The sequence below is a fragment of the Varanus komodoensis genome, unplaced genomic scaffold (assembly GCF_004798865.1).
Source record: "Varanus komodoensis strain SLA01 unplaced genomic scaffold, ASM479886v1 scaffold12, whole genome shotgun sequence".
Lineage (NCBI taxonomy): Eukaryota > Metazoa > Chordata > Lepidosauria > Squamata > Varanidae > Varanus > Varanus komodoensis.
The window spans coordinates 249379-271043 of record NW_025335349.1 but is presented as its reverse complement, the minus strand read 5'-3'; the positions used below and the strand labels follow the sequence as shown (position 1 = coordinate 271043).

The window sequence follows — 21665 nt, the reverse complement described above, 5'->3', positions numbered from 1 at the left end:
AAGGAAGTGAGGGGGTGGCTAATAGGAAGGGGGCCTTTTTGGTTGTGGCTCCCTGGTTTTGGAGTGAGCTTCCCAAAGAAATACACCTGGCACCTACTTTGGGTTTTGTTTTGTTTTGTTTTGTTTGGAGGGGGGTTGGCACCAGGCACCTTTTTATTTTCCCAGTATTTAATAATTTAACTTTTAAACTTTGCTTTTATATATTCCATTCCATATTGCAGCTGTTATGGTTTTGTTCTTTTATTTAACTTGTGCATGTGTGTCTTTTAAACTTGTTCAATTTTAACAATCGTTAACCACCCAGACAGCCTCAGCTTTTGAGCAGCATAAAAATGAAATAAGTAAATAAATGTCTGTCTGGGCTTTTCACTACAAAGAAATGGCTCCTACATGGTTTCGTATGCATGTGAAGGGGCAGAAATGTAACTTTGCGATACAGGATAACAGGCCCCAAGCACCCGTAAAAACTAGACACACTGACACGGGGAATGCGTCAGGTTCCAGTCACCTTCAGCCAGCAGAAACACTGCCAAGAAATTAGACTTCACAGGCTCGTGAATTCTTTTTCAACTATAAAATGGTAAGTGACATTGCCACACTTGAATAAGCCCGTCACTATCTGATGAGCAAACATGTGTGCTTATTTTAAGTAAAACGTATCACTTAGCAGAGTAATATTGGGTGTTTTAGAAAAAGACTAATCTGCCTTTCACATGAATGAAAACACTGCATCAATCAAATATTCAATATTCCTGTTACATCACAATGCACCTGTGTGTCACATAATACTGCTAGTCTTTATATTGTTCAAACTCTGGCTCCCAAGTGAAATGAAGAAAGAAAATTAAAAGTGTTCGCTCCGTGTTCGGGATATGAAACTCCCACTTAGGAAGTGCTCTCTGGCACAAACAAGCTTATGCCATCATTTGGTTAGTTTTTTAGACTCGTGTTATTTATCTTTCTTTTCAGTTTGAAGAAGAATTTTTAGAAACCAGAGAACAATATGAAAAATTAATCAAAGGTAAGTCCCTTCCTCTTCTTGTCTCCCCCCAGATTAAGACCTTCATCCAGATTCAGAGCTCCTGCAGAAAATAAGCTGTGGCTTGTTTGTTTATCTTCAAGACAACTGATGGCTAATGCAAGAAAACATAGTTGACATAAAACATGGCTTTATGTTATGTGCAAACCATTGAGTGACCTAGGAACTTTCACCTGTTTTCCAAATCCAGAGAATCTGTCCATCTTCTCTTCTTTTTTGGTAGTGGATAATGGGACATGGACAAACAGATGCACAAACAAGTTCTAGCTCACAAAGAATGTGCCAAGTTGGAAAGAGACAACAGAAAAGATCCTAAGACTTGTTCCTAAACCCCATTAGATGTGAGGACTGCAGGTGAAGCGTCAGGAAACACTGAACCAGCCCTCAAATACAGTGATCATGCATCTACCATTGGAAGCAGCATGACATACATTTGTTTCAGTGGGAAGACATTTAGCCTGCGAAGTATTTTTTTTTTTAAATGCTCTTTTTTCCAGTGTGGAGAGTGTGGTACAATTGCTTGAGAAGACTGACGTGATGTTTCTTTTTCCCTAGATGGATGCCTGCTCTTTCAACAAGTGCCCATGGTTGAAATCGATGGGATGAGGCTAGTGCAGACCCGAGCCATTCTCAACTATGTTGCTGCAAAACACAACCTCTACGGGAAGGATTTGAAGGAGAGAGCACTGTAATTGTATTCTTACCCATTTTTTGTGCAGATGTAGAACATTTCAGTTGAAATAGATCCAATCAAGTAGCTAGGGCTCTATCTAGGAATATTAAAGTAGGTAATCATTACTGAACATGATTCTGCAATAAATGTTTTTCTACATGTAAAAAATGTAGGGAAGAGACTTTGCCCTGTAACATAGTTGGCTGTATTTTAGCATAGGCTTCTTACATGGACAAATATTTAACTTTTTTTGCATAATGGCAGATGGGGCTAGCAGCAGCAGCAATCCTGGTCATTAAAATGAGGGGTTATGTAAAACAAAATAGGAAGACAGAAAAGCGACAGAAGTAATCAGTAGGAACCAACAGACAAACTTTAAACAAGTAGCAGAAACTCAGATAAAATACTGATCTGTATTGTTATGGCTGATAGTATATTAGTCCAGCCTTATCCTATGCTATACTATTATGTAATGTTCGTTAAGCCTGTTTGGACCGAAACTCCTGGGATTCCTTACTACTGGCCATGCTCAGTGAGACTAATGGGGATTGAAGCCAGTAGTGTAGCTAGCTCTGGACCGCGGGGTCAAAGTCTAGGGCCCCAGAGACCAGGGTGGTCTGATGAGCAATCACTCAGAGCGGCAGGTGATGGAACAGCGGCCAATGGTGCCCCATCACCACAAGGTTGGCATGTGTCTGCCAAGGCTGATATTGATCCCCACAGCATCCTGTCTTTTTATCTTTTAAAAAAGGGGCTCAGTCGAAAGCAGCTGGCTGGCATGTGACAACAGATGCATCTTTTATTATTTTTCTTTTAAAAGAAAATAGGTTTAGGTAGGTTATTCGGTCTGACTCTCTCTTTCTATCTCCCCAGAATTGATATGTATGTAGAAGGAACAACAGACCTGATGGGAATGATCAGGGTTCATCATAAATCACCTCAGAAGGAAAAGGACCTTAGCTTAATTATTGAACGAGCCACAAAGAGATACTTCCCGGTTTATGAGAAGGTATGCCACCAGCAGACGCAAGGCTAATTTGTTTCATTTTAAATTTTCTTTGGGATTGAGCAGTAGCATTTTTGCTTGAGGCTGTGACAAGCAAACAAACGGTTAATTGGAGGCAAAACAGGTTCTCCTGGGAGGAGGAAGGATGGATAGTTCAGAAAATGTAGGAGCCCATGGGTAGGCCACCAAGTTCTATTTAGTTTGGCAGATATGAGAGCAAGAGTTTTTACAATAATGTCCCCATGCTTCTGAATTTCTCTCTCTAGGAAAATACATATTGCCCCTACATATGTTGTTATTACATACTGTAAAGTAATCGCCAGCTTATGGTGCTGCTATAAATGAATGCCCTCCAAAATGTAAACTCAAAAACTCTTTGTAAACTCAAATGTTTCCTTCATGGAATCGATCCATCTCATCTTTGGTCTTCCTCTTCTTTTTATTTTAATTTTGCCTAGCATGATTGTCTTCTCCAGAAAATCTTCACTTCTTGTGACGTGCCTACAGTACTTGTGTAATCTTTGCTTCCAGGGAAAGTTCTAATTTGATTTGATTGAGGATCCACTTATATGTGTTTCTGTTGGTTTAGCATATTTGCAACGCTCTCCTACAGCACCATGTTTTGAACACCTCAATTTTCTTCCTGTGGATTTTAAAAAGATGCTGAAATCTCTCTTTTTGTGTGAAAGTTGATTTTTTTTAATATGTAGCGCTCTGTATTTCTTTAACTGTTGCTCGTGGAGTGATATATTATAGATTTTATGTAAATTACCTTTGCAAGGTAGTGACCCAAAAGGCAGCATACTGTACATATGTTTTGAAAGAATGAATGACCCTGCTTTTGAGTGGATCCTTGAAGTTTAGCATAGGTTAAAGTGGCTGCATTGCAATGTTTCAGAGCTACCCCAAAGGCCTTTTCTCAGCTTGCCTGGGAAAACTGCTGCTTGAGTCTTTCTCTCCCAGAATTGGGCTCTGTAATGGCCATTCTGCATGGTTGTTACAGAAACAGATAATGTACAAAATCATGTCTGTCTAAATTTCCCCCACCCCTCGTTCTCCAGTTGCTTTTACGTCTCATGTACTTTTGTAAGCTACCATTTTATTTTAAAGCGTGAGGACTTCGGTAGATCAGAGGACTATATGTAGATAAGTAAATATGCATCTAAGTAATTTGATCTATTCACATTTAATAAACATCGATTCCATAGGTTTTGAAAGACAGTGGACAACACTTCCTTCTTGGGTGCCAGATGACTTGGGCTGATGTCCAGCTGATAGAGACTATACTGATGGCAGAAGAAAAGGAGTCCACCATTCTCTCACAGTTTCCTCTGCTGCAGGTGAAGGAATGAGCTGAGTAGCAATTAATTACATATCTCAGGCACAGAAAACCTATCAGGCCTGCCACCTGCTTCCTTCGGGCTCAGCTCGTCTCCCACCATGGAAATCTTCTTATTTTCAGTAGCTGATAGGATATTACTACTTTTCCTTACTGAGCACTAAAAAAAGGTCCCTTTCTTGGTGCTCAGCTGCTAGCTGGAGATAAGAACTTTTCATTGCAAGGGAAAGGAGGTCGTGCAGGGCAAGACAATAGTTGAGTGGGTCAGTCTGGCTTAGTTGCAAGTAGACATTCAGCTACTCATCCTGCTTACTTTTGTGTAGACACACTGCTCAAGATTACTTCTGAGGAGCATTAGAGCACTACGAAGAACACTTTGACCCTGACCACTTTACATTTGGCCCCATCAATAAATGCATTGTGCCAGCCAAGATTATTCTCGGACTAGAATTCAGCCCTTAGATTGAATAATGTTCCCCACCCCTGAAGTAAACTTTCAGCAGAGGTGAATAGAAGTTCTGTTATCAACATTTCCAAAATGCAGGTACTGCCGATTAGAACTTGACACCTCTGAGAACAAGGAAGTACGTTTAATAAGCACAAAACATCTCTAGCTAAAAGCTAGAATTTCCTGCTTAGGTTGCATTTGAAAGCCACAATGTCTGCAGTAAACTATAGCTTTGTCCTTTAAGATCACTGATAGTAAAGGGAGTTGCAGGTGGCTTCCTTGTACCAAATCTAGGAATAATTATTTTATTATAAAAAAAAAAAATAACTGGGAAGGGGACTCACATTCTTCCAGTTTGAAGCAACCATGAGTTTGTTCAGGGTTGTCTTGGGAATGTGAATTTATTATGTCACCATTGGTTCTGCATTAAGGATCCTTAGGAATTATGAAATGGTGTTTGGGCTTGCAATAAAAACACCCCTCTTTCTTTCACTCATATCCACACAAACCGCAAACAAGTGAAATCCAGTTGTGCCATTTTGCTTCTGGAACTACTTCTGCCAGCAGACCTGGGAGCGGGGGAAATCTGCCCACATAATGCACCCTCAAAGTCTTTTGTAGGGATTGGGAGACAGTTCAGAATAGATTTTTTCTTGGCTGCAGTGGAGAAATGAGAGAAAGGGTCTGGATTTTGGTCTCATATTTCTCAGGATTTAGTCATGAAACTTCCCCTTGTATAAAATCTGTTCAGCCTTATAATTTTTAGGGTTTTTTTTCTTGTATACTTTCCTTTCTTCCTGTGAACACTTTCTAACATTTCCTATTTTAGGCCTTTAAAGCAAGAATGTGTGATGTTCCCACAATAAAGAAGTTTCTGGAGCCTGGTAGTCAAAGGAAGCCTCCACCTGATGAAAAACTTGTAGCAACAGCAAATCGAGTTTTCAACAGGAAATAAAAATCCAGTGTTTGTTAAGTGGTACTAGAATTCTACCTACAAAGGGGCTGTTCTTATCTGTGTCCAGACTGGCATTTATAGAGTACTTCTAGGTAATCAGTTGGCTTCAGGTTAACGGATACAAATTTAAAATTAATACTACTCTGAAACATTTTATATATTATATGTGAAAATAAAAATGCAATTTTATATTGGATCAATATACTAAGAAATGTAGCATTCCACAGTAACCATTAATAATAAATAATTTGCTTTTTAAACACATTTATCTTTTGTTTTCTCTTCCAAAGAAGTTTCAAGGCAGCTGACAATATAATAACAGATCCAATTCTGTTATTTTCTATTTTTAAAAAGTGCTATGAAGTTACTGTAATAATTAGCAAAATTACAAAATAATACAGCAGAGACAAACATAGATATTAGCATAACTGAAACATCTACTGGTCCAAGTCAAAGCTCTAATGAAACAATTGCATTTTTAGGGGACCTTCTGAAGCAAAGATTTCTAGAGCTGACTGCATAACTGAGTGGCCATTTACACATTATAAAACCCTGCAGAGAAAGAGAAAACAACACTAGAAAAGAAAGTGTTGATTTGATTGAAAAGACACTGGTTTGAGATACTAATTTTTATATATAGGTGCAAATTGAGAATTATTATTTTTATATATAGGTGCAAATTATAGTTTACTTAGAAATGCAATATATCTCACCTAAGTGGGGGATATTGTAACTTGGGGACACTGTGCCTATTGCAAATCTACAATAAGCACAGTACTAACTGTTCATGGGCAGCTTAAAGCCCTTGGACTCTCTCATCTTAGAATTCTTGATGTTTAAGCTGGACATGAATGGGGCAGTCCTTCAACAGTAGAAAGTTTCAAATAGAGGATTCCCCTCTGTAAAGCAGGGGTGCTTCTAGAAGGAGGGCTATTACTGCTACTAGTTAGAAAGCATCATGTAGCTATTGCGTCTGTTTCTCCCCAATGCATGGCTCCTCAAACTACGGCCCGTGGGCCAGATCCAGCCCGCCATGCCCATTTATCCAGCCCCGCCACAGAGGTTTTGGACTCGCCACGCAGCTTGCTCATGCGGAGAGTCTTTTGGACTCACTCGGAGAAAAAAATCTCCTTGTGAGCAAGCTGGCGCCTCGCCATGCACGTACCCGGCAGCGGCTTGCTCTCAAGGAGATTGTTTTGGACTCGCTTGGAGAAAACGATCTCCACACCCGCCCATCCCACCCCGCCCCACCCTGGCAGCCCACGCCCATTGCTGGCACCCTTCAACTTGCTCCCTGTTGAAAAAGTTTGAGGACCCCTGCCCTAATGTATATTCTGTGCTAAGAAAAAATGCAAAACTGATGAAAAAACATGGGAGGATTATTGATGGAAGTTGACGATGTCTGAATTCTCACCTCAAAATACATTATGTGGCCGAGGCTGCATGTTAGCTCAATAAAAGTCACACCTATAGGTTGCCCCTGGATCTGAATGGATAGGGCAGGATCTATGCTTCAGGATAAGGGTCCCTTCCTATTACCTTTGTTCCAACTTTATTGTGGCTTTTAAAAGTGGCATGCAGCACCTAGAAGTGAAATCTGAAGTGTTTTGTGAAGCTGGTGCTACAGTGCAAATCCATACATCTACTCAGAAATAAGTCTGATTGAGCGTAATGAAATGTGTTCATAGAAGAGCTGGCACCAAGATTAGGACTGGTTGGGCAGCTGCCAAGAGCACATGCCCCAGCAGGTCTGTACACTGTTGAGAGTGCCCAAGAGCAGCTTCTCTTCATCAAGGCCACAGGTTGGTCCACTGGCCTTTCACATGTGGTCCAGACAACAGGGGTGATGACAAAGAGCAGAGGAGATGAACTTTTAGGTACCTTGCCTCCTGCTGTTTAGGGCTTTGCTGGGCCAGACAAACAGCCAGTGAAGAACATAGAACATTGGTGGGATATGTCCATATTGGCTAGTTCATGTTAACAATCTTATTTCCCTTTTTCAGAGCAGCTGAAGTTTCCAGACCATTTTCAGAAGCAGTCCTACCCCTAACTCATTGCTGTGTAAGAATTTGGAAGAGCATGAATAACTGTAGCGATGGGATTGCTGTCCAGATGGATAGTAGCTTGTGCATCAGGCTAAGCAGGTTAAAAGAATGCAACACTGTTTTGAGGATATATTATGGGAAATCTATGTTTAAATAATAATAACATAAAAAAAAGTTTTCTAATGCTAACTGGCAGGTTCTTTTACTCTGCCCAGAGGGGAAGATAGTATTTATTTATTTATTTAGAACATTTCTATGCCGCCCCATTCGCCGAAGCCTCGGGGCGGCTCACAAAGCATTAAAATGTAATACATTAAAAATATAAAACGAATTTACCATATAAAATAAGTCGCCCTGGCAGACTTCCCCGAAGTAGAAACAGACTTCCCCAAAGTAGGTGGGGCATCCTACTTTATACCACTCTGACAGCCAGCTTTCTCAGTGGAGAGGAAAATCAGCCCTTGCCTTGCAGGAGGTTAGCAGGTATGATGCAAGTGATCCTTTTAACTTTAAACTGTTTTAATTTAACTATTGGGGGGTTAATGGGTTAAATGTTAACAAAACTGTTGGCAGCAGAGGAGGAAAAACGCCTTCTGGTTTACAATCCTTGTGGTTTATAGGCAGACCTTTGATAGGGAAATGGAAAGAAATAATTGCATGTTAATCTACTGAAGCAGGGTAAGTAGGAATAAGGCATGCGGGAGAGAAGACAGGGCAAAGAGTGAAAGCATCAAGAGGGGAAAATGGAGAGTGGGCAGAGAGGTGCAGGGGCTATAGTGCAGTTAGCAAGAAGTGGCTCGCTGCCGGTTTGGACGTGAAGCAGCGCTCCAACTGGGATTCTCTGCTTTGAACTGTGACACTAGATCAAAGGGGTTATGCTTGTACTGTGAGAAAGGCAATATGAATAAATCTGCTTTTCTGTACTGCACACGACCCTGCTTTAAGTAGAAGGAACATCACTGTTCATATGTAACAGAAGTACTTCATGGCCAGAGGGGGGGGGGGGGAATAAAGACAGCACTACCCTATGCATGTCTATGCAGGAATAAGTCTCTTAGAGTTCAATTGACCATGCTCCTGCACACATGAGCACACTCTTAAGACTGCAGTTCTTAAGTGCATTTCCCTAGCTGTAAATGCCACTGAACTCAGTGGGGCTTGCTTCTGAATAGGCATGAATAGGATTGCACTCTTTGAAAGTCCAACTTAAATCTTATTGCTTTCAGTGGGTATACTTAAGCTAAGACTAATATTGGAATATGGCCCCGAGACTAAATCTTCTAAGCATATTTTCCTGGGAGTAGGCATGACTGAGCTTAATGAGACTGACATCCATGTAAACATGTGTGGGATTGTGCTGTAAACATTCCACAATGCCGGTTTTATCTTCCTGTTCACACTTCCAGTATTATTCTGCATCTCCTTCACTTTTATCTGCTACAAGAACATTCCAAAACCTTTGGATCGGTTTATGTGTGCAAGGGCACCTACTGATTAGCTGTTTATACAATTCATCAAATGATGAACTGAGGAGGGAAAGAATTTTTTTCTCAGTACTGTGGTTTAAAGATATTTAAGATACGTTGTAGTACATAGGAAGAAGAATGTGATAATACTCTAATATGTGCTCTAAACACTGCAGTGTGAGTGCAGCTGATAACAAACATGGAACAGGTGCATCTGAGTCAGCACCATATCAGAAACTACCAATAAGTCATGCTGGATAGCATACCTTGAGCAGGGCCTCTTGTGGAGTAACATTTTGCATGAAAACAGGAATACTTGCAAGCGACTTCTGCTTTTACTGTACAGACCAAATTAACAACAACAACAAATGCTAAGAGTGATATGTAGGATAAGTGCAAATCAGCTTCAACTGCCAAACTCAAATTAAACCTCAGCTGCCTCCTAGAACATATCATATGGATTCAAATCTTTTCAGGGGCAACCTTGTGGCTGCTGGACTGAGTCTAGACAGCCATAGGAGAATTCATTCAGAGTCTCAGTTTGCTTCACGGTTGGAGCTGGGACTCCAAAGCGGAGCTCCCTTCCTCTGTCCTCACAGCCAGTGTGGAAACTATGACTTGGCTGTGGGGCCAGCATCACAAGACCAGCATCTCTGAGGCTGCCTGGGGGCGGCGGGGGGGGGGGGGGCAGTTCCTACCAATATGCATGGTATTGTGACAGTGCGTCATCCTTCACTCTGTGGCAAGCTACCAGATGGCCAAAATCAGCCATTCAAGTGTTTTGCTAGGTAGAAGAACTGCAGCTGTGACCCTCACTTCCATGGTCCCTCTGCCTTTCGTAGGATGCCATAATTATCTGAGTTAGGAGATTTATGGGCAGCCATACTGAATTGTACCAGGAAGGGGAAAAATGCCATCACATTTGCAGTTAGTCTAGAATCCTAAGAAGTAAAGCTGCTTGTGACATGCCGTGTAGACTTGAAAGGTTGCATCTATACCTTATCTTTGTCTTCCTTCTTGGCAGTGTCCACATTCCCAAAGTAGCCCTTCCAGTGGGTGGTAAATATTCTGCAGTTACAAGCTTGGAAGCAGCGCAATTTCAATCCATAGGCATTTTTCAGGCAGTTGAATATGGTATCAGTCGCATAACATGAACATGGGCTGATACCTGCAAAGGAAACACAGATGTCATCAGTTTCCTGTTTCAATGTTGAGAGGTTACCTCTGGGTAACCACACAAAACTGACTCCAAAAGCCATATTCTTCTCAGAGGGCCAAGCGGTGTAAGAGCTGCTAGTGTGTGCGCCTTTTCTTTCTAATGCAACATCCAAACTCTGCCTTTTTGCCTAGTCAAGGATCTGCTTTCATACTTCCATGTTGGTTTGCTATGTTGAGCAACATTGCTCACAGCACACTTGGTGAACATCCGCTGAAAGTGTGCAATCCATTGCTCTCCTTATCTATCTCTGCTGAAAAACTGACCTACCTTGTTAGTTAAAATGCAACGAAGGTCTTAAATATATGTTGGGTAATTCACAGAACTTTAAGGCATGGATTCAAACGTTCCATTTTGAATAGGGAACTTAACCTGTCCTAACCTTCAAGAGATCTCTTTGTTTCTTACAACTACATTCAATATTTGGTGGAGCCAGTTCCATCTTAAAATAGGCACTTTTAAGCTGTGATATGTTTGCAGAATTAAGAACTCAGAGCAGCATCTAATCCCTCTGTTCTTGAGAACAAGGTAAACCTTGCCAAGTTTTCACCAAGCCTTTGCATACTAATACCTGCAAATGAATCAGGATCAGCTTGCTTAGTTCATAATAATTTCCACACTGCCACTCCCTTTGCTCTCCAGGCCAGGATGTCACTTTGTCTTCGGCACTGCCATTGAAAGTACTTGGCCTGGCTCAAACATAACAGTCTCAGGTGATCAACCATTGTCGTTTCTGATCATGCTTGTAAAGCAGTCCTTAAATCACAGCTTCCCAGTTCAGACATCACAGAGAACTGGTTTAGCAAGGCAGAAAACAAATGGTGAAGCTGGGTGTATGAGGAGGAGAGGAATGAGAAAGACCACAGCATTCCTTGATTTCAAACATTCCTTGGCAGAGTGCCTTCAGGATTTTTAAAATGTCTGCTCCCATCAACCCCAGTCAATATGGCCAACTGTCAGGGATGCTGAATCTTGTAGTCCAGTACATCTGAAAGACAACACATTGGGGAAGGCTAACAGAAATAATACTTCATCAGTCTAAGATTGTTGTGTCTGAACTCGGCCTAGGATTATGGAGGCCCAACACGATGCAATACCAAATGCATTCAGTTATAAATAAGAGATGAAAGTGGTTTTTGTGAGGGAATATATTGTGTAGTGGTTAGAGAGTTGGACTGTGACTTGGAGGATTCTGTTTCCAGTTACCACCTGGCTATGAAGCTCACTGGGTGACTTGGAGCCAATTACAGACTTTGAGCTTTATCTGCCTCACAAGGTTGTAGTTGTGAAGATAAAATGATGGGTATTGTGTAAACTATATTGGGTTCCTTGTAGGAAAAAAAGGGAGGGACATAACTATGTTAAATAATGAATACAACTAGCCTAGAAGCAGTCATGCATGGATTGTAATAGCTCAACACCTGGAAGTCTGATTTTCTTTTCACCATAAATGGCAACATAACAAGGGGAAACCTAACAAAGGCACATTTTTGCTCAATCACATAGTATGTCAAGCCATTGTGCAAGCACTTTTAAGTGAATTGCATATTGGTATGCCATCTAACTAGGGATTTCCAATCCTCAGAGATATAGTGTATTCTATTCAAATTATAATAGTTAATTCTAATTTTTCCTTTGTGCATATAAATCAATATGTGCCAAATCACTACCTTCTTTTTGGTGCCTTTGCTCTTTTCCAGCATTTCATAAGTGGGCCTTTCTTGTTTATCTTGCTGTCCCAACTGAACCAGTGCTGCCAGTCCCTTGGCAACTGGTATCAAAATGAAATCCTTGCTTTTCTTAGCAAATGAGAAAAGATAAGAAGAGGCTGAATTTTACTCCTGCTTCCCTGCAGAAAATGGTAATTTAAGTCACATGTGCCATTCAGGGGGACTGGAGGCCTGTGCAGACTAGCCCAGATTGCATTCTCTGAGGAGCTGAGAAGAAAGGGCTGGAGCCATGCAGGGGCCTCTCACTCCCCACAGAACAGTTTGCTGCTTGCGTGTTACTGAAGGAGATAGTAGAAAGAGGGCGAGGTGGAGATCTCTGCATGTCTAGGGAGATGCTGACTTTTCCCTCCAAGCTGCTCTCCTGGAGATGTCACCTGGTTTCCTTTCATAATCTGCTATACCTGGGAATTTAGCATGTTTACTCATGTATCCCATTTGTTCAGTAGGGCTTAGACCCACATAAATTTGTGGTCTCTGCAGAACTGACAGTTCTACTCATTGCCCTCCAGTGCTTTGGCCAATAATGCCCTAAGACAGCATAGCCAATGGTGGGAGATCACCGGAGTTGCAAGCCAAGAGGTCTGGAGGCCCGTGAGTTGCCCAGCCCAGCCTAAGACTGTGTCAAGAAGAACATGCAGCCAGCTAACCCTCTTCTTCAATCCTCCACTTTTATTTATTCATTTAATTCAACCGTTTAGATCTATTTAAATTGTAAAGGGGAGTTTATATTACATCATTTTTTCCACTCCTATATCTTTACCAGGAAACTATCAACTTGAAATATGAGTGAGAAACCCAAGCTTACTTACTTTAATGGCAGGGGAAGGATGGAATCCATACGGTGGTTGTTAGCAGCAGCTGGAGTTGAGGTTTGCTCCTTTTCTTTTCTTTTATCTTTTCTTTCAGAAATCAAACTGCACCGTACTGGTTCTTTAGTAAGTGTTCTTTATTGGTCTGAGCTCTGAAGTGGAGATCTCCCAACTCAGAGCTCACATTCTTAACCATGCGTCCATAACATATCCATGCAGTAAACCTAAGTAATAAAATGTCCATGAAATGTAGAATAAAACTAACTTAGAATAACTTTTATTCTATTTTTTCCTATTTTTTAGTTTAGTTCATACTGTTCAATTTTAGATATTTTAATAATTGTAGTTTTAATATTGTATTTCATAATTTTATATTATGTAAGCCATCCTGAGCATTTCCACAGAAGGACAGGATACAAATGCTGTAACAAATAAAAATAAATAAATAAACTTGCTGTCCTTTATTTGCAGTTTGAAGAAACATTTTTGGAAACCAGAGAGCAGTATTTGAAATTAATCAGAGGTAAACTAGTCTTTATCAGCGCTTGCCTTTGTATACTGTCAGAATCCCGGAATCCCGGAATTGGGAATAAAACTCGGGTTCATGGGAAAGACCAAGCGTCCAGACCATCTGAGGCTTTATTGTATTTACCCCAAGGTTCCCGCGGTACTCTCACGATAATGCATGCTGCATTACTGGGCAGGCAGAGATGAACTCTGCTGCAAAACTTCAACACAACTAGAGAGTTTTTATACACTCCCAGTCACATACAGGTACAGGGCAATTGATGACAGAATGCAGAGATTACAATAAGATTCTGAGGTCATCCCATACAGAACAGATAAAGAAATGTCAGTCAATCACACTGTAACAATGAGATTACAATATTTCTAATTGCCCGTATTGACACTTTAGTTCAGTAGCCTGAACCCATCTCCAGGTCTGCTTAGACATGTAAATTCAAGCTACTGAAACTATGCACGAACTCAAGACTCTTATCTACTCTAACATTCTGAATTGGCCAGGGCACATGGAGCCTCTGGGCTATCCAAAGATACTTCCTTGTAAACTGAATTCCAACAATGACTATTTACAATGTATTTTTGGACTGAATGGCCTGTCTACTGTAGCCCACAGCAAAAGGTGAGAGAAAGGAGCACTGGAATGCTATTTTAAACAGTGACAGCTTGGTTTTGAGAAGGAGTACAGGATTTGATCCCACAATGCAAAAAGGCACACAAAGGTAATGCTTTTCAGACATCCAAATTTTGCCAACAATAGCCAAGATCAGTTTTCATATCAACGTAGCTAAAGCCCTGTGAGAACAAGTCCAGCTTATGAACTGTTTTTCTAAGGTTTCTTGTTTACTTAGATTTAGTAAAATACGCAAAGCATCTCCAAGGTTATTCTTGAATAGATTAGTGAGGTTTGCCTGCTTTTCCAGATGACATCTTCCTCAAAACTCTCAGCCACAATGTTGCTTTTAGATATTTCAGCTGTTTTATTCAGATTCCTGAGGAAATGTTGAACAGCTAAAACTATTGCTCTGTGTTGCCCCTTTGCATCTCACATGTCTCATTTTCCTTAGCCCAAGTAATTCAGGAAGAAAAGGCACAAGGCCCCTTTAAAGTGATATTGCAGAGAAAAGGATGCATAGAGGTTACCGTCTGGCCTCATACAGTTAACTTATATCCTTTAGCCTGAAGTAAACACATGACTGAACTCTTAGGTCGGAGACAGATTTTTAAGAGAGCTTAGTGGTTTGAGGGAAAGTGGCCCATTTCATTTGCCCTAATGTCATTGCTGGACGAAAAGGACTTTCAGATTTTGGAGATTTTGAAAGCTGGCCAAGTGTGTTAAAGTGGGACACCGCTCCATGCAAAGAGCAATGAAACCTACTTCAACCAACCGTCAGACAAAAAGTTTCGCTGATTACCGGCCAAGGGTATACCCCATATATCACAAAAGGCATTTTTAAAAAATCCTATGCCTGAAATGTGGAAGCAAAATCTATGTCAGAAAGAGCACATAGCTGAGTTACTGGTGAATTCATTTAAAAAGTACAGTGGTACCTCACCTCATGAACGCCTCAGTTCATGACCAAACCTGGTCGCAAACAGAAATTTCTGAAAAAATTTGCCTCGGGTTGCGAATGCCACATCGGGTGATGAGCGTGGTCACACCCGCCTCCCCCCCTGAGCACACCCACGATCACATCCGCCTCTCCCCCGCCCCGAGCGCGCCCACTTCAAATTTTTGTGATTAAAAAAAAAATAGTTACAGAACAGATTAACCTTATTTACACTGAACCTTAAGGAGAAATTTGGCTTGGCTCACGACCAATTTGGGTCACAACCAGAGTCCTGGAATGGATTAAGTTTGTGAGCCAAGGAACCACTGTACTTTTATCATGCCTTTCTCCTGTTTTCTGCCCCACACTAAAAATATTCATGCATGTGCACTGAGCAAGAGATTCTCAACAGCTTCTGCTGCTAATAGCAGCAGTAAAGCAGCAATTAGATCGGGATGGCCGTGCTGGGCAACCCAATGCCAATCGATCGCTGCTTTACCCAGTTGTTGTGCTTTCCCTCTACTAACAGAGGCGGGAAAGGAGGGATCAGGCCAGGGAGAAGCGAGAGATTTCAATATGTTTGTGAACTGGTGAGTGTTTAGACATGCATGTGCGAGTATGTGCTTGCATGAACACGCCCAGGCATGTGTGAGTGCACACACGTGCAGCCCCCAGCCCCCTAACAGACCCCCCATGTGGCTCTTGGGGTTGGAAAGGTTGTGCACTCCTGCTCTATACTGGGGGGAGGCGACTCTTCACAGCCATGGGCACACCTGAAAGTTTGTGAAATGGTCCTACACACAACCGTAAAAGAGTTTGCATGGGCTGGTATAGCTCATCACAAAGGATAAGCAACCTTCCCTGAGGCATTTATGGGAAAAGGTTGCAGCTGCGGGAGCTCCTTCTTCACGCTGAAGCAATCCCAGCTTCCAGTAAGGAAATATAACATGTTTTAAAATGGCCACTGGAAAGCACAGGGTGCCTCGGCGGGCACCAAGAATGCTATTGCACCCGTGAGCACCACGCTGTCTGCCCGGGCTTGAGGCTAAAGTCACAACCCCCAAGCTGCTGCTCCAAGGCAACCGTCTGTCGTGGGGCTGGATATGAGCGAGTGGGCAAAGGGCTGCACCGCAGTAACAAGCCTGCCTTGCTCAACAGCTTTTCTTCACTGTATTTTGCTGGGCCTGTTTTTTGAGGGGCAGACCATGGGATGGCTCCAGGCTCTGTATTATTCAAACAGCCTGGGCGTGTATAACTTGAACTACATTTAAAGGTGGCATTGTTTCTAAGAATGCCAACCAGAGGAGAGCCCAGGGTTCTATGTTCTATTTAAAACCACACCTGATTTTTTTGCTCAACAGCATTTGTGAATTCCTCTATGTTATCCTTGCTGCTGCTCCTACTTGGGACCACAAGGGGATGCTGATATTAGTGAGAGAAACAGAAAGAATGGAATGCTAAGCTGAGGCCATTCTGTTTTCTGCGGAGCCTGGAGTCATGAATTGCTTCAGGAAAAGCATCCTTTTGTTATCTCGCCAGAAAAGCCCTCTGGGAGAGTTAGCAGGGCATTAAAGGCCATACACTGAATTATATGTTTGGTTCAGGTCCTACCAATTACTTGCGCATAATAATAAGCCACCATTTCTCACTCCACCTTGCTTTTCCAGTTTGCATGAGCATGTAAAATGAGCTGTGAGGGATGATTCATCCTGAAAGCCAGGGTTCATGAACCAACTGAGCATCTTGGCTCTATCCACTTGTGTGAAAGTAAGAGCAGGAAAGAAGTGGGTGGGGTGTGCCAATGCTCCTTATTCACAAGGATAAGTCAGTAACGCTGGTTTATCCTTATGTGTGAATGCAGCCATTGAATAGTTTTGAGTAATACCAATGGTTTCTTAACAATTAGAGAGGAATGAAGATTAATAACGTACGCATTGTGAAACAGTGTGGACATGAAAAGCACTGCCCTAATTATTCATAATAAAAAAGCCGTTCTGACACTTGAAGTCTATTTGTAATAGATGTGAGATGCACAGCTTAAAATTCATTTTCAGTTTTAATGATAGTACATTTGCTAATTGGTGAAATTTAGCCTGGCTACTTGCCTTCTGGCAGAAGATAAGGCCAGTTGCTAACTTAAATGTAGGTAACTATGGCTGAATTTACACCATTGCCTTTGTTGGGAAAATTTGGATAGATGCTGTCTGAAAAGCATTACTTCTGTGTGCCTTGTGAGATCAAATCCTGTCTTCCTTCTCAAAACCAAGTTATCACTGTTTAAAATGGCATTCATTCCCCCGCTCCTTTGTCTCACCTTTTGCTGTGGGCTACAGTAGACAGGCCATTCAGTCCAAAAATACATTGTAAATAGTCATTGTTGGAATTCAGTTTACAAGGAAGTATCTTTGGATAGCCCAGAGGCTCCATGTGCCCTGGCCAATTCAGAATGTCTAGAGTCTAGATAAGAGTCTTGAGTTCATGCATAGTTTCAGTAGCTTGAATTTACATGTCTAAGCAGACCTGGAGATGGGTTCAAGCTATTGAACTAAAGTGTCAATGCAGGCAATTAGAAATATTGTAATCTCATTGTTACTGTGTGATTGACTGACATTCCTTTATCTGTTCTGTATGTGATGATCTCAGAATCTTATTGTAATCTCTGCATTCTGTCATCAATTGCCCTGTACCTGTATGTGACTGGGAGTGTATAAAAACTCCCTAGTTGTGTTGAAGCTTTGCAGCAGAGTTCACCTCTGCCTGCCCAGTAATGCATGCATATCGTGAGTACCGCGGGAACCTTGGGGTAAATACAATAAAGCCTCAGATGGTCTGGACGCTTGGTCTTTCCCACGAACCCGAGTTTTATTCCCTCTTCTCAAATTGAGATTCCGGGACTCTGACACCTTTACCCTACAAATGAACATAGCATGCTATACAACTGATTAATACTCATGTTTTGCTTTGCTTTCCTGAAGATGGATACTTGCTGTTCGACCAAGTCCCATTGGTGGAGATGGATGGGCTGAAGTTGGTGCAGACCAAGGCCATTCTCAACTACATAGCAGAGAAATATAACCTCTGTGGGAAGGACCTGAAAGAAAGAGCACAGTACTGCATCATGGTTTATTTACTGTACTTGGGACATCTATTCATAGCATTACAGCATTTGCAAAGGCACACAAATACGCCCCGGCTGTGCATGAAAACTGTCACAGAGATCCTGGAATATTCTGAGTTCTAAGTTGGTGTCCAAAACAGTACATGCATGTGAATGTTCTTGGTCATCCGTGCCACACATTCACATTCTGTGATACACCCTACGGGGAAGTATTATCCACTTTTCAGGCAGGGGCAGCAGGGACAGGTTTGCCTTTCTCTGGATGAGACAGGCAGGACACTGTAGAAGCTCCAAAGTACAAGTTCCAATAACAAACCATCAACCACAAACCAAATGAAGATGGTGCTAGAGCACAACACTCCACTTTGCAGCATTCCTGACTCTCAGTGATTAAAAAAAAAAACAAAAACAAATCTTCATATAGTAAAGATCAGGAGGAATCTGCAAGGTACCAAGAGGAAGGACTATCAGTATATTTGTGCCCATGGGCACCACATTGGAGACACAGGTCCTAGTAAATCAGTGACTACTGATGACTCCCTTGGGCATTATGTGGACAGATTTTATAGTATTAAATAATGCTAGGGAAAGCTGAAGTAGAAGAAGAGGAAGACCAAGTGAGAGATGAATGCATTCCATAAAGGAAGCCACAGCCTTGAGTTTATAAGAGCTGAGCAGGGCTCTGAAGGGCCAGACACTTTGGACGGGGGTCATTCCTAGGGTAGCCAGAAATCAGAGATAATTTGGCAGCATGCAACAACAACAACATGAAAGCATGGGTACTCTTCTTCTGTGCAGTGCTGTACGAGGCACAAAATCCCAGTGGAACTGGAACAGCTCGGTCTGAAGACTAAACGATATGTGTGCTGTGATAAGTCAGTGCCTCAAGGATAAGCCCACTTTAGTGCCAGCACAGGAGTGGCTCTAGGTTATTATTATCCCCTCCTTGGGGCATAGCTGGATTACTCTGTTGGGGCAGAGAAGTCCCAGGGAATGCTTATGTAACTTGGACAAATGATAAGAAGCAGTATTTGCACCAAACACTGAGAAGCTCAGTGGATGATAAGCCAAAGTTGGTGCTTTAGTAGGGAACAAGACTCCAGATTCAAGATATTGGAAAAGGAATTGGAAAGACCTGGCTCCCTTATGAATTATCTCTCTCTATTAGACTTCTTTTTTTGTAGTTCAAAGGCTGATTCCAGCTAAGCTAGTTTTGTTTAAAAAAAAAAAGCTGTATCTTTTCCCATTAAGTACCCATTTAACATTGGCTTTTTCACTCCTCACCTGCACAGAATTAACATGTATGTGGAAGGGGTGATGGACTTGATGGAACTTATTCTGCTCTATCCATTCTCTCCGCCTGAGCAGAAGGAAAAGCAACTGGCTTCATTTATTGAGAAGGTCACAACCAGGTACTTTCCCGTCTATGAGAAGGTACGTTGCCAAACGAGTTCTTCTATTAGCAATTATACATTCCTTTGGACAAATGGCACAGGTCTTAGAACAGCTTTATAAAAGGAAGAATGTTTATATTAGTTTGTAACAGGTGCAATGCTATGAAAGCTTAGATGGAAAATAGCTCTACAACTCACAGGGTGTCCCAGGGCAAGCTGAGGCCTGCTGGGAGTTGTAAGACTTTATTTCTGTCTAAACATGCATACAATGCATAGAGAATGACAGGACTTTATCTTGTCACGCTTCTTCACCTGGACAGGGCATCCCACTCAACAGTACCCAGACTGTCACTCCCACTGCCAAGTCCCCCTTTGGTGGCTTACCTCACTTTGTTACCAAATCAGTTACGGACTTTTAAAATGTCATTGCTATACGTACTGAATCACTGGGGAAGGAGGCAGTGTAACTCTGGGGAATCCCTTCAGGAATTCAGATCTAAGCAAGCAGGGCACCTAAAATCTGAATTATGACCATTCTGCTGGATACAACCTCACCTGCTTGGATGCTTGCAGAGATTTCAACTCTCCTGGTGCCAGTATTTATATAACCAGAGTGCCACCACCCACATTCATAAGGGAGGTCTCAGCATGCCCAGGAGAACCTCCAAGGTTTGCAGAAGTAAAAAAAAAAAAAAAAAAATCAAAGGAATGAGGGAGACAGCAGAAACAGCAGAATGAGGACTGACTGTGCTGCCGGGTCAATGGCTCCATGCCCTCCAGGTAGGGTAAGGTAGTTGCTTCAGGTGGCAGATGCTGGCAGTAGCAGCAACATGTTGGAAGAGAAAAAGAAGCCTCTCCTGAGCCCCTAAGCCAGCCTGTTGGGGAGGATGCTGTACCATTGCTAGTGTCGAAGAAAGATTCAGCTGCCAGACCAGCCATGGTAGGTGCTGCAGAATTCATTTTTCTCTCTGAACATGTGTGCAATCACACCCTAAGAAAAATGCCACTAGCAGCTAAAGGGAAGAGATTTTATCTGCTTTCCTGGAATTTATTCACTGTGCATTTGTACCCACCTCAATAGCTTTCCTGCTGTTTTAGGCTCTGAAACAACATGGACAAGAGTTTCTTGTTGGCAGTTGCCTCAGCAGGGCAGACGTGCAGCTACTTGAAGCCATTTTAATGGTGGAGGAGAAAAAAGCTGATGTTCTTGCTGAGTTCCCCCAACTACAGGTAACCTATGAGAGGGCTTCATCATGTGGACCCCACTCCCATATGTGAGAGTGCGCTCATTCAGACAGAGAGATTAAACCACTCAGACTCACAGTGTTCAACTGATATTAACCTTAAACTAGACAGACCTGCCTAACTTGCCTTCCTGGTTGCCTTCCTGCTTCTATTACTTTCAGTCACTTATGATGATGCTACTGTTGCAATTGATGAAGCACTACTAGAGAGTGGAGGGATAGCAGCCTGCCATTTTAGCTTAGCTTAGCTTAGCTTAGTCCTTTCTACTCATCCACCTTTCCATTAGGTAGGCTGCTGCAACCGTGATGAAGTGCCACGGCTTACTGCAGCAATGCTTGGAGCTACCACAAGGGGGAGCCCTGTGCAACGCAAAGGAAGTGACAGCTTTTTATGCCACTGAAAGCATCTCCATCCAGAGGGGTGGGGAAGCCTTACTCGTGGTGTGGTTCTGATGAATCAGGCCCACTCACACTAAAACAGATTCGATTCTGATAGTGCGGGAAGGTCTCATGTGGTTTGTCCGTCCCACCTGATTACTGAGTTTGAATATTAATGTTACCAGGTGAAATTCAGCCACAAGGAAGCAGCAAGCCCACTTTACACATACCACAAGGTAGCTATTTTTCACATGATAAAAAAGCCTCATGTTTTGCTGGCTGGCTTATCTGAGGACAGTTCCTTTCTAAAATGCTCTTTAAACTGAATTTAAAAATAAAAATCCACATTTAAAAAGATGTTAAACTAGACAAACCCCCCAATTCTGCCACTTCTCAATGATATTTTAACTTTTATATTGTAGGCTTTCAAAGCAAGAATAAGCAACCTTCCCACCATTAAGAAGTTCCTGCAGCCTGGAAGCCAAAGGAAACCACCTCCCGATGATGCATATGTACAACTTGTGCTGAACGTTTTGAAGATGAATTAAGAATAGTATCAGGATGGTTTGTCATAATGCAAATATTACAAGTCAGTGGGCAATGAAATGAAAGTACTCTCACCTAGGATTAAAATGAATGACAATATGGCATATCAATATTGCTCTTTTTTGACATTATGCTATTTTAAAAGGCATTGATGCCTTGCATTAAATTATAAAGTTTTAAATGGCAA

General features: G+C 41.9%; 2 protein-coding genes and 1 long non-coding RNA gene across 6 annotated transcripts in view; 2 read left to right on the top strand and 1 right to left on the bottom strand.

Moving 5' to 3' along the window:
* The window catches only part of LOC123019070 (glutathione S-transferase-like), an 8968-nt gene extending 3368 nt beyond the window's left edge, over positions 1-5600 (top strand). The window contains exons 3-7 of the mRNA XM_044421530.1: positions 970-1021; positions 1595-1727; positions 2586-2721; positions 3927-4058; positions 5335-5600. Coding sequence (XP_044277465.1) covers positions 970-1021; positions 1595-1727; positions 2586-2721; positions 3927-4058; positions 5335-5460 — 579 coding nt within the window. The 3' untranslated portion in view covers positions 5461-5600. The remainder of the gene's footprint in view (positions 1-969; positions 1022-1594; positions 1728-2585; positions 2722-3926; positions 4059-5334) is intronic.
* Positions 1-11426, bottom strand: part of LOC123019072 — a 19354-nt gene extending 7928 nt beyond the window's left edge. The window contains exons 1-3 of one of the 2 annotated variants that reach the window (XR_006413844.1): positions 10759-11426; positions 9970-10139; positions 1744-1809 (exon numbers count right to left, since the gene is read on the bottom strand). This is a non-coding gene — a long non-coding RNA (uncharacterized LOC123019072). The remainder of the gene's footprint in view (positions 1-1743; positions 1810-9969; positions 10140-10758) is intronic. The other variant, XR_006413843.1, reaches the window with a different exon arrangement.
* Positions 1015-21665, top strand: LOC123019067 (glutathione S-transferase A4-like). Of its 3 annotated transcripts, none has more exons than XM_044421522.1 (7): positions 7908-7988; positions 12681-12786; positions 13198-13249; positions 17774-17906; positions 19209-19350; positions 20409-20540; positions 21355-21665. In XM_044421522.1, exons 2-7 carry the CDS (start codon positions 12700-12702, stop codon positions 21478-21480), a joined length of 672 nt encoding a protein of 223 aa, XP_044277457.1. In that variant the 5' UTR covers positions 7908-7988; positions 12681-12699; the 3' UTR covers positions 21481-21665. The 3 variants fall into 3 exon arrangements, with proteins under 3 accessions (XP_044277459.1, XP_044277457.1, XP_044277458.1); XM_044421523.1 differs by lacking the exon at positions 7908-7988 and adding an exon at positions 11976-12048; XM_044421524.1 differs by lacking the exons at positions 7908-7988; positions 12681-12786; positions 13198-13249 and adding an exon at positions 1015-1021.

What these genes read in the sequence shown, in the direction of transcription:
- LOC123019067 (XM_044421522.1), top strand. Translation starts at nt 12,700, where the DNA reads ATGAGTGAGAAACCCAAGCTTACTTACTTTAATGGCAGGGGAAGGATG. An exon ending in TAGCAGCAGCTGGAGTTGAG is followed by an intron (nt 12,787 to 13,197) that starts GTTTGCTCCTTT and finishes CTTTATTTGCAG; the next exon opens with TTTGAAGAAACATTTTTGGA. An exon ending in GACCTGAAAGAAAGAGCACA is followed by an intron (nt 17,907 to 19,208) that starts GTACTGCATCAT and finishes TCACCTGCACAG; the next exon opens with AATTAACATGTATGTGGAAG.